General features: G+C 20.5%; 5 protein-coding genes and 2 non-coding genes across 7 annotated transcripts; 5 read left to right on the top strand and 2 right to left on the bottom strand.

Annotated features, from left to right (window-relative positions):
• Positions 1 to 1,070: 1,070 nt before the first annotated feature.
• PY17X_0615700 (conserved Plasmodium protein, unknown function) lies at positions 1,071 to 4,778 on the top strand (the record flags this gene model as incomplete). Its single annotated transcript, XM_722971.2, has 1 exon — positions 1,071 to 4,778. One exon carries the CDS (start codon positions 1,071 to 1,073, stop codon positions 4,776 to 4,778), a length of 3,708 nt encoding a protein of 1,235 aa, XP_728064.2.
• A 410-nt stretch (positions 4,779 to 5,188) lies between these two features.
• PY17X_0615600 (conserved Plasmodium protein, unknown function) lies at positions 5,189 to 5,728 on the top strand (the record flags this gene model as incomplete). The annotated part of the gene is made up of 1 exon (XM_022955389.1): positions 5,189 to 5,728. The coding sequence occupies one exon, from the start codon at positions 5,189 to 5,191 to the stop codon at positions 5,726 to 5,728; it is 540 nt and encodes a 179-aa protein (XP_022813173.1).
• A 418-nt stretch (positions 5,729 to 6,146) lies between these two features.
• On the top strand, positions 6,147 to 6,218 carry PY17X_0615500. The gene has a single exon. It is a non-coding gene; the product is annotated as a tRNA-Glu (tRNA).
• Positions 6,219 to 6,588: 370 nt separating this feature from the next.
• PY17X_0615400 lies at positions 6,589 to 6,660 on the bottom strand. Its single transcript has one exon. It is a non-coding gene; the product is annotated as a tRNA-Ala (tRNA).
• A 695-nt stretch (positions 6,661 to 7,355) lies between these two features.
• Positions 7,356 to 10,928, top strand: PY17X_0615300 (DEAD box ATP-dependent RNA helicase, putative; the record flags this gene model as incomplete). Its single annotated transcript, XM_022955388.1, has 1 exon — positions 7,356 to 10,928. The coding sequence occupies one exon, from the start codon at positions 7,356 to 7,358 to the stop codon at positions 10,926 to 10,928; it is 3,573 nt and encodes a 1,190-aa protein (XP_022813172.1).
• Positions 10,929 to 11,188: 260 nt separating this feature from the next.
• On the bottom strand, positions 11,189 to 12,703 carry PY17X_0615200 (conserved Plasmodium protein, unknown function; the record flags this gene model as incomplete). The annotated part of the gene is made up of 1 exon (XM_720148.1): positions 11,189 to 12,703. The coding sequence occupies one exon, from the start codon at positions 12,701 to 12,703 to the stop codon at positions 11,189 to 11,191; it is 1,515 nt and encodes a 504-aa protein (XP_725241.1).
• A 731-nt stretch (positions 12,704 to 13,434) lies between these two features.
• On the top strand, positions 13,435 to 16,302 carry PY17X_0615100 (PP-loop family protein, putative; the record flags this gene model as incomplete). Its single annotated transcript, XM_720147.3, has 1 exon — positions 13,435 to 16,302. The coding sequence occupies one exon, from the start codon at positions 13,435 to 13,437 to the stop codon at positions 16,300 to 16,302; it is 2,868 nt and encodes a 955-aa protein (XP_725240.3).
• Between the last annotated feature and the right edge of the window lie 400 nt (positions 16,303 to 16,702).

The following is a 16,702-nucleotide window of genomic DNA, read 5'->3' as shown; positions in this document are numbered from 1 at the left end:
TTTTTTTTTACAATTTTTCTAACTTATACATACCTTTCCATTTTATACGACAATTCAGTACCTTTGTTCTTGTGAAAATTATTACCTCATAACAAAATTTGAAAAAGAATAAAAAAATAATATAAACAAATATATTATTTTATTCTTATAATATTTTCGGAGAACTATATACAAGAATATTTATGTACGTGCATATATTATTAGTGTATAATATTTTCAAGTGCATATTTTGACACATTTAATATTACTCGTTAATATATTATTATTAATTAAATTATGTGGGAATAAAATCTGTGATATGCATTAAAAAAATACCTTAAACATATATTTACAATATATTATTTTTTTTGTTTTTATTTTAAAGCAACTAATTCCAGTGCTTATTTTTCAAATAAATAAACCTGTAAATTAGGTAACTAACTAATTATCCAATTATTAGCCAAATTACTAAAATGGCGAGATATGTACAGATAATGTTATATACATAATTTTTTTTTTTTTTTTTCATCTCTTCATCATAAATATGTATTAATTTGTTCTGCCTTTTGTTTTATTGAGATTTATATTTTACCAATTTCACATTATAATGTTTATATACTACACAAATGCTTATGTGGTAGTAGTTTATTTATAGCTAAATACAAAGTTATGTGTTATTTCCAACATGCATATATTTGTTTGAAAATATGACCATGTTCATAACAATACATTAAAAAAAAAAAAATATAGCTAGCTGAAAATCAAAGAATTGGGTGAAGGGGAACAGCAAAATAATTTTATTGGTTGCCATAGAAATGTGAATCTCATTTGTTTCTTCACCTATGCTCTGGTATTTATTTTTTTGTTTTTTTTACATATTATTACACACATAAAAAGTTTTTTTCGTAATTATTTGTTTCATATGTGAAATAAAATATATCACTAAGTTTGAAAGGAAATCATATAACTGGATTTGGAATATATATAAATAAAGGTGTGCACATATATGTAAATAAAGGGGTGCATATATATACTAATATAATAATTTCGCAAAGTTATGGATTATATACGAATAATGAAAATTAATAAAAATGCAAAACTACGAAAATTGCAGAAAGCAAACAAAAAAAAAAGACGGTTATCATAGGTCAAACAACATAAATAAAAATAATGTAAACATAAAAGATATAAAAACATTGTATAATATATTTTCTTGTAATATCCAAACGGAAAGTAATATTATAGATTGTACAGAAAAAGGTAACAAACATGGTTCTCTATTTTTAACGAAAACGGGAAAAGATAATGAGGATAAAAAGGAAAATTACAATAATAGTATCAATAATAATAATAAAAAAAAAGAATCTTATTTATTTGATATATCTCATGATAATTATAAAATAACAAAAACAAACAATGTAAAAAAAGAAGATGATTTATTTTTAAAACAATCCAATAAACAAAAACCAAAGGACAATGATTTTGATTTTTTTATGGAATATAATGAAAACGACAATGTTAACAAATTAACAAAAATAAAACATTTAGACAAAAATGAAAAAGAACCAAATATAAATAATACTATAAATTCATGTCAATCAGATAATGACTCTTTGTTATTTTTGAATGAAATAGATGTAAAAAAATTTGAAAATTTTGAACATTTTGAACATTTTGAAAATTTTGAGAAAAATATAAATACAGAGCTAGGTTATGATAAAATAGTGCATTATAATCAAGTTGAAAAAATAAAGGAACAAAAAGGAAGAGACGTAACAATAAGTAAAACTAATGATATATTTATTGTAGATAATGAAAGTCAAAAAATAGATTGGGAAAAAAAATATGATATTTTTGATAAAGAATTCGAAAAAAATACAAGTTTCGATCAAAACGAAAAAACGAAAAAAAACAATTTGGATATCCCAATTTTGTTTGATAACAATTTTTGTGAAAATAAACAAAATAATTGCCCTGATTTGGGTTCTGGTTATGGCTCTGGTTATGATTATGATTATGATCATGGCTATGGCTATGGCTATGGCTCTGGTTTACCGTTTTGTAACAAAGTGGGAGCAAAAAATGAAACAGAAATAGACGATAAAATTTCTGACCATATTGATTTGGATACTTACCCAAGTAAAGAGATAATAAATTTGATGGAAAATTCAAAAAATGAAAAAAATTCAAAAAATGAAAAAAATGTATCTTTCCCTTTTGATCTTAATTCAAATATATTTCCAAAAACAAATTATGAAGATTGCATATACAATTCTTTAGCATTTAATGATAAAGATAGTGAACTATTTAATACAAAAGATAAAAACATTTTAGATATCAGTATAGACAAAAATAAAGAAACTATTTATAGTAGTGAATATTTAGTCAATTCAAATATTTTATTTAATTTTAATTATGGAATGTTTGAAAAAGAAGGAGAAGACGAAGGAGAAGACGAAAATAAGGATGCCGTTTTTAAAGATGTAAAAAAAAGCCAAGACGATTTTTTTTTGTCAGAAAATTTGAATAAAAACGAAATGAATTGTATATTTGATGAGGTAGATAAAACTTGTTACAAAACGGTTGAGGATAAAATCGAAAGTTATCCGTCAAACATAATAAACAAAACAAATATAAGCAATAACGAAAATAATATGTTTTTAGAAATAATTAAAGAAATTGAAAGTGTCAGTAAAGACCTTATTCACGATAATTTCAAATTGGAAAGTGGTGAAAGCGTTTTGGAAAGTGGTGAAAACGTTTTGGAAAATTGTGAAAACGTTTTGGAAAATGATAAAACAGATATACCAAGTTGTGATAATAAAATGGAAATTATGTCGAATAACAAAAGTGTTTGTGAAAAAGACATTAACAAGTCAGCAACTCATTTTGACTATTTAAAAAATATAGATCTTCAAGATATGAACAATTTTACACAAATTCAATTCACGGATTCAGGAAACAAGACAACACATACTGACGAAGAAACTGAAATTAGGGAAAATGTATATGATAAGTTTGAAATAAAAAACAAAGATAAATTTTTAAGTAACAAAGCGGATGAAACAGTAAACTTTTATGATGATATTTATAATATACTAATAAATAAAAACTATTTAGACACATTTTTAATTCTAAAAAAAAATAAGAATATTAATAATGAAGATATTAATAATTTTCATATATACTTAAAAAATGTGAAAAAAAAAAAAAAAAGAGGGTTTAGTGATATGTATGACTATAATGATTATATATATAAATTTATAGAAGAGATATATTCAATAAATGTTAACAGATTTTTTTTTTACAATATTTATATAGATAATATAAATAAATGTATTAAAAAAAAAAATCTTTTAATAAATAATATAAGTAATAGTTACAATTTTGTTAACGATTTTTACAAAAAAAATGAAAAATTATTAACACATGATATGTTTTATAAAAATATTAATTATTCTTTTTATTTTTTGAATTTTATTAATATATTAATTAAATTATGGAAAAAAATTACAATAAAAATAAAAAATATAAATATCATGTTATTATTAAAAAAATTTGTAAATATTTTTAAAAAAAATAAAATAATATATGCTATAAAAGAAATATATAATTATTTATGTTTTGTCTACAATATATTAAATAAGCCTATATTAGATGAAAAACAAACAAAAATAAAAAAAATAATTAAGATAATAATAAAAAGTCAAATTTTTAAAATGATAAAAAAATATGTATATAAAATTAATAATTCTTCTTTTCATTTTATAATTTTATTTTCTCTAATATCTATACCACCATATAAAAAAACTTGCACAATTTTTGATCATTTTTTGGAATATTTTTTTAAAAATATCAACAAAATTTTATTAAAAAGAATTAAGGATACGTTTACTAACACACCTGATCAAAATGGCGAACAAATTGAATCGATAAAATTAACAAATTCTGATGAAGATACAAACAATTTAAAACATTTTATTAACAACATTATAAAGACAGGAAAAAATAATATATGTCTAGTTAAAATAAAAAATCTAAAACAAATATTTTTGCAAAATGTTGAAGAAAATAAAAATAACGAAAATACCACAAATTTATTAGACACATTAACAGATATAAAAATAAATGAAAAAATATCTCTTATAGAAAAAGAACTAGAATTATATATTAAATATAATATATCTTTTTATCGTTTATTTTTTAAATTTATAATACCACTTATAAATAAAATAACAACTATTTTTGAAAATTTAGAAACATTTTTTACATTATATATAAAATATAAAATTAAAAAAAAAAAAAAATTGTTTTTTTTTTATGATCCTTGGATATATAGTTATGATACATTCTTATCATTCTCTCAAATAAATATAATTCCAAATTTAAACAATTTAAAAAAAAATGATATGTTTGAATCGAATAATCAAGAGTTTGAAAATTTTTCAAATCAAATAAAAACAAATATATATTTTAAAAATTCAAAAGATATCTTAAATTGGGAACAATTCATATTATATCATAAACAATTAGAGAATGATCTAATTTTATCTAATATATTTAATTCTATTAATAAATTTTATGATTATAAAAATATTAGTGAAATTATTTCATATAAGGAAAATATATCAACATATTATAAAAAAAAAAACCTTAAAAAAAAAATTTATTTTAATTTAAGTTATAATAAATTAAAAAATTATTATACAGATATCTTAAATCTTTGTTATGATGAAAAATATATAAAAATAAATACACGTGCCTTAAAATATTTATTCTTTAACCTTTATTTCAACTAGTTTTTTTTTTTTTTTTTTTTTTTTTTTAAATTATGTATTTTGTTTGTTTTATTTTGCATATTAATATGTGATACGTTTATTTATATATGAACATATTAATGTGTGATACGTTTATTTATATATGAACATATTAATGTGATACATTTTTATTTCATATACACACCTTTTCAAAAGGAATAACAAAATTTTGCTTCAACATTTTTTTGTCACAATTATTACCATTATTTTATTTAATTATTTTTCCTGGAAAGATATAGAACTATATCATTGTACCAATTTGCATTCACAAATAAAAGGCGACGATACATAATTTGTTCGTCTTACCGTTTGTCTACCGTTTGTTTTACCGTTTGTTTTTTTTCCACCTTTTTTGTTGGGCAGTGCCTTTAATTCGATATCATATTAAAAAAATGGAGCTAGCCAAAATTTTCCTATTTTTTTTTTTTTTAAATGTAAGCATGTTTGTGTGTAGTGCAGCGAAATATGAAGACAGTGAGGTAGGCCAATCTACAATGGAAAATGAAAATGTGGTGAATGAAAATGTGGTGAATGAAAATGCGGAAAATGAAAATGTGGTGAATGAAAATGTGGTGAATGAAAATGCGGAAAATGAAAATGTGGTGAATGAAAATGCGGAAAATGAAAATGTGGTGAATGAAGGCGTGATGAATGAAGGCGTGATGAACGTTTTAAAGTCAGCTAGTTTAGAAGAAAATACAAAAACAGAAAAAAACATTTTATATGATTTGTCTTATTATATGAATTTTTTAAAAATTATAAGTGGTATAAATTCTCAGCAAATGGAATATGAAGGAATTATAAATATCGATAATACAAAAAGGAAGGAGAAGAATATAAAAAATGTTAATATAATTTATTCATCAAAAAAAAAATATAAAAATAATGTAGATGATATAAAAAAAAATATGAATAAGTTTGTATTTTCTTAAAGCTATTTTTTATATTTCATGGTATTATTTTGTTCTTTACCTAGTTATTATATTTTCGGAAAAAAAAAAAAAAAAAAAAAAGTATTATATATATATATTGTATACTATACATATTGTTATTATTTTTATCTTTTTTATTTAAATAAATGTTACATCCAAAATTGGTGTAAAAATATGTATATAATATAATATATCAATAGTTATACAAATTATATTAGACTATATAACTAAAAAAAAAAAAAAAAAATGTTGACAATTTGTGAAAATGATTTTATTAATCAGATAAATAAAAATATTTCTTATAAAAGAAAAAAATAACTGATATTTGCAAATTTCATATTATATTTATAATCTAAAAATTTATTTTAATAATTAAAAAAATAGTTTCTTTAAAAAAATTAAACAATAAATAATTATATCCCACGTGGTCTAGTGGCTAGGATATTCGGCTCTCACCCGAAAGGCCCGGGTTCAATTCCCGGCGTGGGAAAATTATAAAATGCAAAATTAGTTTTTTTTAAAAAAGTAGAAAATAGCTAGCGCTAGCAGCATCAATAATGTATAATAATAAAGCAAAGAAATATATTTACATAATTTAATAGTGGAAAGAAGGAAAGTATATATTTTGAAAAAAATTACTGCAAATGTATTTATATTAATTGAAAGACCAGTTCAAAATGTCAATTATTTTTTTTATTTTTTTTTCAATGTATGGTTTTATTGTATTCTTTTTATTTTTGAACAAACTAAAAATGATAATATATACTTATTAATATTATAGCGAAATAAGGACTATTTTTTAAAATTAAAAAAGTAGAAAAACAAAATAAAGTTTTTTTTTTTTTTTTTTTTTTTATTAATGGACAGACGGGGAATTGAACCCCGGACCTCTTGAATGCAAATCAAGCGTGATACCACTACACCACCTGCCCTCATAATTATATTTCTTAATCTAATAATAAAATTATTAATTATTTTAATATCAATAAAAAATAATGAAAAATAATGAAAATAAAACTCGGATTTAACATTTCTAAAAAGTTATACATTTTAAATAAACAAAAAAATATTAACAATAAAATATTAATAATAAAATAATAGTGCTAAAATAATAGGGCTAAAATAATAGTGCTAAAATAATAGGGCTAAAATAATAGGGCTAAAATAAAAAAAAACAAATACCTATTTATTGTGTACGCAATAGTTATATAAAAAAAGGTATGCGAATTTTTTATGCTATAAAAATTAAGATAAATGTTTTATATTTTAAAAAGCTAATTAGCTATTACTATTTAATATTAAAAAAATATATATATTATTATTTTAACAAAAAAAAAAAAAACAATAATTAAATACACTCCTAATTAGCCATAAAATTTGTAAATAGCTATTTTTAAAGTGATATGATAAAATAATTATTATTGTATATGTATGTCTACATATAAACATAGACCTATATAAGCATATATCTTTATATGTTTATTGATTGTCTCTTTTCCTGACTTGTTCATAAATATAACCTTATAGACGAATGCCAATCCATTTCGAATAGTTTTACAATTTTAAAAATATCAAGATAATTTATGCAAGGATATAAATATATTTATATATATTCAGCTCATATTAAATGATATTACAAATAAAATTAAAAAATGTAAAAAACTGTTTAAAAATCTTAACTCATTTAAAAAATGAAAGAAAAAGAACCTTCTTAACATGCAAGGAAATTGAATGTATCATTCCCATTGCTGATGATAATAACCATCCCCAAAAAATTATTAACAGTCATGCATATAATATTAATAATGGCAATAATGGCAATGGAAATAATAAAAACATATATGACCATAATGACAATGACGAAAATAAAAACATATATGACCATAATGACAACAAGCCAAATGCCAACTTTAATTCTCAACATGAACAAAGTAATTATTTAGCAAACTTTGCAAATGAGCAAAATAAAATAGTATATGATAATATAAACGATTTAAATGAATTTTGTTTAAAAAAATTTAAAAAAATAAAATCTGAACTGTGCATACAAACATCATCAAACAGGGAATATATTCCATTTCATTTTTATGACACATTTTTATCAAATACCACATTTCAAAAAAATTGCATTAATTATGTAGACAATGTTATGAATTTAAATGGACCCAAAGAAAATTCCTTTTTTTCGTTTGAAAAAGCAGACAAAAATAATGAAGAAAATAAAAATAACGACGGTGCATGTAAAACGTTGAATAATATAAAAAATAATTCTGAACATAACAATAAAAATATGACCAAGTCAGAAATTTCTTCAAAAATTATATTTAATAAATCTTACATTGAAAAATTATGCAAATATAAATATTTACAGAATATAAACATTGATTCATATATAAAATTAAGTCTTTTGAAAAACTTTAATATAAAATATTTGACTACTAATCAATATTGTTTATTTCCACTTTTTTTTAAAGATTTAGATTTGCTTGTTTATTCATTTAAAGGCTCTGGGAAAACAGTTGGATATGCTATTCCATTGTTACATAAAATTATAATACAAATAAATAAATTAAAAAAATATCATAAAATTAAAGAGAATTATGTGCATGCTTTAATAATTTGTCCAAATATTATTTTAGTAGAACAAACATATAATATCATTAAAAAATTAATAATGTATCATCCATGTAATATAATATGTCATTATATTCATGGTAGAAAAAATATGAACATGCAAGGTGAAATAAATGAATTAAAAAAAAAAAAACCTCATATAATTATTACAACCCCGGTGTCTTTTATTAACCATATAAAATATTCAACTTCTTTTTCTAACTTATTTTTTTTATGTGATACAATAATTATTGATGAAGCTTATTTTCTTTTAAATCAAAATTACCTAAAAAATATATTAATAATAAAAAATATATTACCTAAAGGACATCAAACAATTTTATTAACATGTATAGTTAATAATTTTTTAAAACAGTTAGCATATAGATTATTACGTTTAAATTATTTATATTTAAATTTTGTACATAATTGTATATTTGATAATAATATTTTCTATTCTTCTATTCTTATGAATACGATTAATTTTAATTCAAATGATAAAAGCTTTTATCAAAAATATTATGAACATGTACAGAATTTACAATTCCAACTTTATCATAAATTTAATGATCAATTATTACAAATTTATCAAAACAATATATTAAATTGTGATGATATAGGCAAACTTTGGTATGCGAAAGATTCAAAAATGTTTTATGAACATGTTAATAAATTTAATTCATTTATTGTACATACTCAATCAGAACGGAGTGAAACAAAACAATTAAATGCACACACAAATGATCTAATTAATTTTAAATCTGAATTTTCAAAAAATCAAAACAATAAAAATTGTATAAATAAACAAGACAAAAATATTATCTATTATAATGACACATCATATGAAACGAATAAACCATTTGAAGAAATAGACAATGAAATTGTAATGGAAAATAAAAAAAAGTGTAATGATATATATAATATTGAAAGGGGTACTAAATTAGATCAAACTGATAGTATATCAAAAGATGAGGAAAAAAATAATAACTTGGATATGTCATTGATTGAAAAAGAAGATGAAGAATATAAATATGAAGGTCCTGAAGAAAAAATAAGAAAATTAAAATTAAGTAATAGTGATTATAATAATTATAAAATGTATGACAATAACAATAATAATTATGAACAAAATAAAGGAAAAAATATTCCTACTCATATTTTTTTAAAACAAGAATATTTAATTTACGATTCTGATAAATTTGCTTTAATACTTTTTAATATAATTCATAAAGAAATTATATCAAATAATTTGTCAAAAATTGTTATTATTATGCCAACTGTAAAAATGTTACAATTTATATATGCTATTTTTAAGCACTATATATTTAAAGGCTATTTATTTTTGCTATATTTGAAATGTAACCACTTTAAAAATAATTTCAAAGATAATATTGTTAACAATTTTTGTAATTCTTTTTATTATGATAAAGAAAATGTCAACTTTTCCATTTCTTCAAACCCTTTTGTATTTACTGATTTAGCAATTAGCCAAATTAATATAAATGACAAGCCAAATGTTAAAGAGAACAAAATTTTAGACGACAAGCCAAATGTTAAAGAGAACAAAATTTTTGATGACAAGCCAAATGTCAAAGAGAACAAAATTTTTGATGACAAGCCAAATGTTAAAGAGGATAATTCGGAAAAATTAAATTATGAAAAGGAATTTGAAGCGTTAAAAGATATTGTAATTTTATGTTTACATAGCAAATTAAGTTTAGATAAAAAAATGTATACATTAGACACATTTAATAATAATAATGAAAATAAAAAGGGAAAAAAAAAAATATTATTTTCATCATCTTTATTATATCAAGGAATAGAAATCGATAATGTAGATTTAGTAATACAAGTAGGTATTCGAACAAATATCGATGAATATATATTAACAACAAATATATCAACATCCAAAAATACAGCAGGGAGAAGTTTACTTTTATTAAACGAATTAGAAGGACACTATTTATATTGTCTTTATAAAAATAATATTATGATTAGTAGCGTAGGGAAAGATTATTTAAATTATTTATATAAAGATAATAATATTTTGGAATATTTATTAAAATATAAAAGGGATAGAAAAATAATTCCACAAAATTATAATAAAGAAGATATTACCAATTTAAATGATTTAGTTATTGAATATAAAAATGAAAATAAAGAGAAAAACAACAAATATAATTATTTTTATAATTATCCATTAAAACATATAGAGTGGCACACACATAAACATTTGCTTTGTTCATGTGAATTAATGTATAGATCATTACTCGGCTTTTATTGTGAAAAAAATAATTTTTTAAAATATGAGAAATGGCAAGTACCTAGTTTAATTAAAAATATTATTTATTCATTTGGATATTTCGAAAATTTTTATATAACAAAATGTATGGCTGCTAGACTTCAAATTATAAATGCACCTGACTTGTACATAAAATTTAATGCTACACCAAAAAGTGTTTTAATGTCTTCATTACCATCTTACAAAGGATACAAATCAAAAATCAATGAATTAAAACAAAAACATGCCACTAGTTCATTTGATTTGCAAGAAAATTCCGATCCTTGTGACAAATCATACCTTTGAAAAGGTAGCGAAACGATATATTTTGTAAAAAAAAAAAAAAATTAAATAGCTATTATTTTATGGCTAGTTTTTTTTTTTGTTCAGAAAATAATTGTACAATATATATACAAATAGCTTATTGGTCAAAAAAATGTGTGCATATATTTATGCAACTAAAATTATATATGAAGCATGTACACACACTGTGTGAATTTCACATCCATAAAAGTTACTAAAAAGTTACTAAAAAAAAGGAAAAGTTAATTTGGTTATATTGCAAACTATTCTAAGATGATGTTATTATTTCGTTTTAAGGTATTTACAACAAATCTTGAAATAGACAAAACTTCATGAATAGCCTTACAAGAATAAATGACAACTTTTCCAGAACTAAATAACAAAACAGTTCTAACTGAATTTTTATTATTTATATGATAGTTTTGTATAAAATTATTTTTAACAAAATTTTCTAAATTTGTTTGTGAAATTAATTTATTTAAAAATTTTTGATCAATTTTTATATATATAATATTATTAATATCAGTTAATATATTTTTAAATTCAATATAATTGTAAATTCGTGTTATATCAAAATGTTTTAATTTAATTTTAAAAACACATACTAATTGTTTAATATTAAATTTGGTCATATCAAAAATTACATCATCACGAATTGTATATGTCCATTTATTATGTATATTAAATTTGTACATAATTTTTTTACTAATTTTATTAATATTCCATTGATTATTTATAGGAATATTTTCAAAATTTAAATTATTTCTTATTTCTTTTTTTATATTTATTTCGATATTTTTTTTCAAAAAATTTAAATTTTCTTCTTTATTTTGTTTGACATTATCATTATTCACCAACAAAACATTTTCTTCCTTTTCTTCAAAACATAAAAAGTCACTTTTTTCAGAATTTTTATGACTGTTCATGTAGTTTTGGTCGATTTTTTTTTCAATTTTATTATTTAGCTCATCAAAAGTAGTATTACAATTTTTCAAAGGTTTTAATTTATCTATCTTATTTTTTATTTCTTTGATAACATTTTCACAATTATCTATAATTTCATTCGATTTTTTCGAACCATTTGGTAACATGTCTATTTTATTTAAATATGATGAAGAATGTTCTGGATCTATTGCTTCAATTTGTTGATTTGAATTATTATTAATAAAAGAGACAGAAGTAGATGTACTTTGTGTTTTAGTATCTTCTATCATATTTAATGATTTAGTATATTTCCAAAACGTTTTATATTTTATTTTTTTAACAACTTTTATTAATAATAGTAAAAGTTTTTTTAATACCAATGAGCCATGAATATGTATTGATCCATTTTTGTGAATAAAACAAACTGTGTGACTTTTTGGAAAAAAAATTTTAACTACATTTTTTCTAATTTTATAATTTTGAAAATATAGAAAAATATTTTTTGGTTTTTTTTCTTCATCAAATATGGATTCATTTGTTTTTTCTTTTTTTTCATTATCTTCAAAACTAATATCATCATATATTATTTCTGTATTTTTAAAAGTTCGCGAAACTAATATTAAATCATTTAAAGAGAATGTACATTGTAAATCCATGTATATCCAGATATTTTTAATTGATATATTTATATTTAATATATTATCATATATTATATTTTCTTTTATTTTTAACATTTTTATAAGTATTTCTTTTCCTTCTTTGTTCATACTTTTTATCATTTCACATTTCACATAGTTATTCTTTTCATTTTCATCCAAGAAATTTGTGAAATTGTTCTTTTCCTTTTTTTCCATTCTGCATCTAAATTATAAAATGGTATAAGAAATGCATGAAATTACTCTCTTTTTTTCATTTTAGTTCTGAACAATTTTAAGCGAATCTGATAGGGTTGCCTACGCGAGTTTGCGTCAAAAAAAAACAGAATAGGGAATGTCGCTAATCTTAAATATAGGAATATTTCACAATGGCAAATATAAGCATATTCATGTATGTATGCAAATAAAAGTAGGCCCCCGACTTTTGTAAAAAATAAAAAGTAAAAAGTAAAAAGTAAAAAGTAAAAAATAAAAAGTAAAAAATAAAAAGTAAAAAATAAAAAAGTAAAAAAATATAAAAATAATGTTATTTGTTTTGCACTTGTAATTCATATATCATTTTTTTCCTGTTTTTTTTTCTGTTTTTTTTTCTGCTTTTTTTTCTGCTTTTTTTTCTGCTTTTTTTTCTGCTTGCTTACCCATTTTTGAAGCAATTTGTTTGAAATTTTCTGTTACTTAAAAAAAATATATATATATATATATCTGATACTGTGGGTAGGTATTAATTTTGTTTGATACATCTTAAGATGTTAGGTCAAGGAGAATAAATATTTGGAAATTTGAATTGGAAATAAATATGAACGTATTATGATGTATATAAATGTGTGTTTTTTTATTTGTAGCAATGTAAATATAAAGAATTTTGTGAAATTATAATGCAAAGAAGCATAAACATATGTAGTAGTATAACAAATGTTGGTAAAAGATAAATGCGTTTGACCCCAATCTTATTGATTTTTTCGATTTTATCGATTTGTTGGAATTATGTAAAAAGCTTAAAAATACGAAAAAATGGAAATAAAATTTATACATTTTTAAATCCAGGGATCTTAAAAAAAATAACCAATCATAAACATCATGTCTATTTAAAAACAGAGAAAAATATTCATGAACTAATTTTTAATAAAGGTGAAAAATTATTAAAAGATATATTAAAAAAAAAAAAAAAAAAAAAAATAATAACAATTAATGGAAATAATAAGGAACAAAATAAAGTTACCAATCTTTTTAAGGAATGGAAAACACATAATGAAATATTTTTAAAAAAATTTTGCTCATTTATAAATATAGAAAATGATATAAAAAATAAAGAATTAGAAAATATAACAAAATATAATTCATTGTTATTTACAAAATGGGAAAAACCTAAAGATGTTTTCAATATTTATAGTAATACATATAAAGATTACAAAATAAAAGAAAAAAATAATTTGATAGATGAAGCAATACAGCAAGTTGAAATTTATTGGGCATCTCTTTTAATAAATAGATACTTTTTTTATTTTTTAAAAAAAGATAAATATATAATCTTCAGTGTAAGTGGAGGTGTAGATTCTTTGTCTCTTTTATATTCATTTATTTTTACAATCTATAAAATAATAATAATATTATTATATAAAGACCATTTAAATTATTTAGATATTTTAGACAAAATCAAAAATGTATATTTTTATAAGGATGAAGATATATATAATCTTGTTCACGAAAAGATAGCAAATGCAAGCCATGTTGGTAATGATAGCAGTAGTAGTAGTAGCGAACCTTTGTGGAAAAATAAAGTCCAATTTTTCCTTAACATCTTAAACAAAATAACAGTTTTATATTGTGATCATCAAACCAGAATTGAGTGTGCCCATGAAAAAAAATTTTTAAAACATATTTGTAAATTATATAACTTAAAATTTGCCACTAAGGTTTTAACAAAAAGGAATATCATAAAAGCCAAGGGGCAAAGTACAGTTGGTAGAAGCACATCTGGTAGAACCACATCTGGTACAAATCGATTAAACAAAACAAAACTGCAAAACAATTTTTTATTAATATCTAGATTGTGGAGACGAAATGCATATATTGAGGTAACAAATAAAATTTATAATGAAAAAATAAAAGATCTTAGAAATTTGAATGAAGATAAAAATGGAAATGACCCTATTTGTGATTTTGAAAATGGAAAAAATTATAAATATAGTGAATATTTAAATGATATAAATATATATCTTAAAAAAGTGTATAAAAAAAATGTGTGTAATGTTTTATTAAAAAATTATAAAAAAATTCCTAATTATTTTTCAAATTTTTTTTTTAAAAAAAATGAATTTATAAAAAATAGTAAAAAAATAAAATCTCTTATATTTATAGGACATCATCAAAATGATAATAATGAGACAATTTTATTTCATTTTTTTAGAGGAATATATATTAAAAATCTAAAAGGAATCAATTTTTTAACTTATTTTAAAAATTGTTTATTATATAGACCATTTATTAAATTAAATAAAATACATATTTACAACTATATGTATGCGATTCAAAAAAAATGGAAATATGACATATCAAATCAAAAGTTGCACAGTTCACGAAATTTTATTAGAAACATTTTAATACCAACCATTTCTCTCATTTTTAAAAAAGATAAAGAAAAAAATGAGCAAGGCGAGGTGGAGAATGCAAAAAATGAAGAAGGCGAGTTGGAAAATGCAAACATATACGCTCATTCCTCATTAAATAAAAGACTAACAAATTTATTATCCCAAATAAAAAACATAGATAAACACTTAGAATTTCATAATAATATATTTTATATCTATCTAAAAAATAAATATTATATTTCAGATGACATAAAAAATAAAACAAATAATTTTTTTATTACCGAATATATAAAAATGCAAAATAATTTATATAAACATTTTTTTTTTAATATAAATGTTAATAATATAATACAAATTAATAAATTATTATATAAAAATAACATTTTTTTAAAGATTTTCAATTTTTATGAATTTTTAACTCTCCCATCAAAATTGACTAGAATTCAGATTCTATATAACATTATAAAAAGTAATATTCAAATGAATCTAAATTATTCTCTTATTGATCAAATATATAATGAATTATATTTATTTACAACTAACAATTTGAGAAACAAACATTTCCAGAAACGTATAGCATGTAATCATTTAAGCGTATCAAGCAACGCCGAAAATGAAGCAAACAAAGCCGAAAGCGAAACAGATTATAAAAAAATAAAAATTATAAATATAAATGGGAAAAATAAAATTGTTGTAAATAAAAACCTGTTCTGTATTGTAAATAACCACATTGGCGAAGCTTCAAATGGAATAGAAGAGTATAAAGACAAAAATTCGAATATATTTATTCATGATAATATTTCAGCAAAAATAAAAAGAATAAATAAAAAAAGTTTTGATATTGAAAAAAACAAAACAAAAAATGCTTATTTATTTATTAAAAAACGAAAAAAAAAAAAAAATGAAAAATTTAATATACACATTCGTTATCTAAAAAAAAATGATTTTATTATTAATGATAAACAAAAAAATAAATATATAAAAGCTATCAAATTTTTATTAAAACATAATATTCCTTATATTTATAAATATTTTTTACCAATTGTTGAAATAACCAATTTTAGAAAAAGTGGTATTCTTTTTTTCTTTTTATTTGGTAAATTAACAAACGATAAATTTGCATTACGTTATTCGATTAAAAAAAAAAAACTTCAAAATTATTTTATATATTCCATAAAATTTAAAAATAATCATGATTCTTTTACATAGCCTATAAAATGTGTATGCAAAAAGCCCTAGCCCCATTTCCTCTAAACTATTTTTTTTTCTCTTGTTTTTTTGCATAAAATTTTTTAATATTTGCACATTTTTTTTTTATTCTGTTTAACTTTTACATTTTTTGGTCCCTTTGCTCGTAATTAAATTGATCAATTTTTACACTATAATTAAACCTAATTAAATTTGAAAAAACTGAAAAAATTGAAAAATTTGAAAAAACTGAAAAATTTGAAAAAAATGTCGCTTTTTTTTTACACGTATCGCCATTATGCCTTATAATAGATCTTCATGAACGCAAAGAGAAGGCGACTTTTTTTTTTTTTTTTTTTTTTTTTTGCATATCTAAAATTGTTAACTATTTAACATTATAATTAAACAATGGATTTGTAGT

The sequence above is a fragment of the Plasmodium yoelii genome (genome assembly GCF_900002385.2).
Source record: "Plasmodium yoelii strain 17X genome assembly, chromosome: 6".
Taxonomy (NCBI): Eukaryota; Apicomplexa; class Aconoidasida; order Haemosporida; family Plasmodiidae; genus Plasmodium; species Plasmodium yoelii.
Note: the sequence above shows the minus strand (reverse complement) of the source record. Positions and strands in the feature narration are given on the sequence as shown.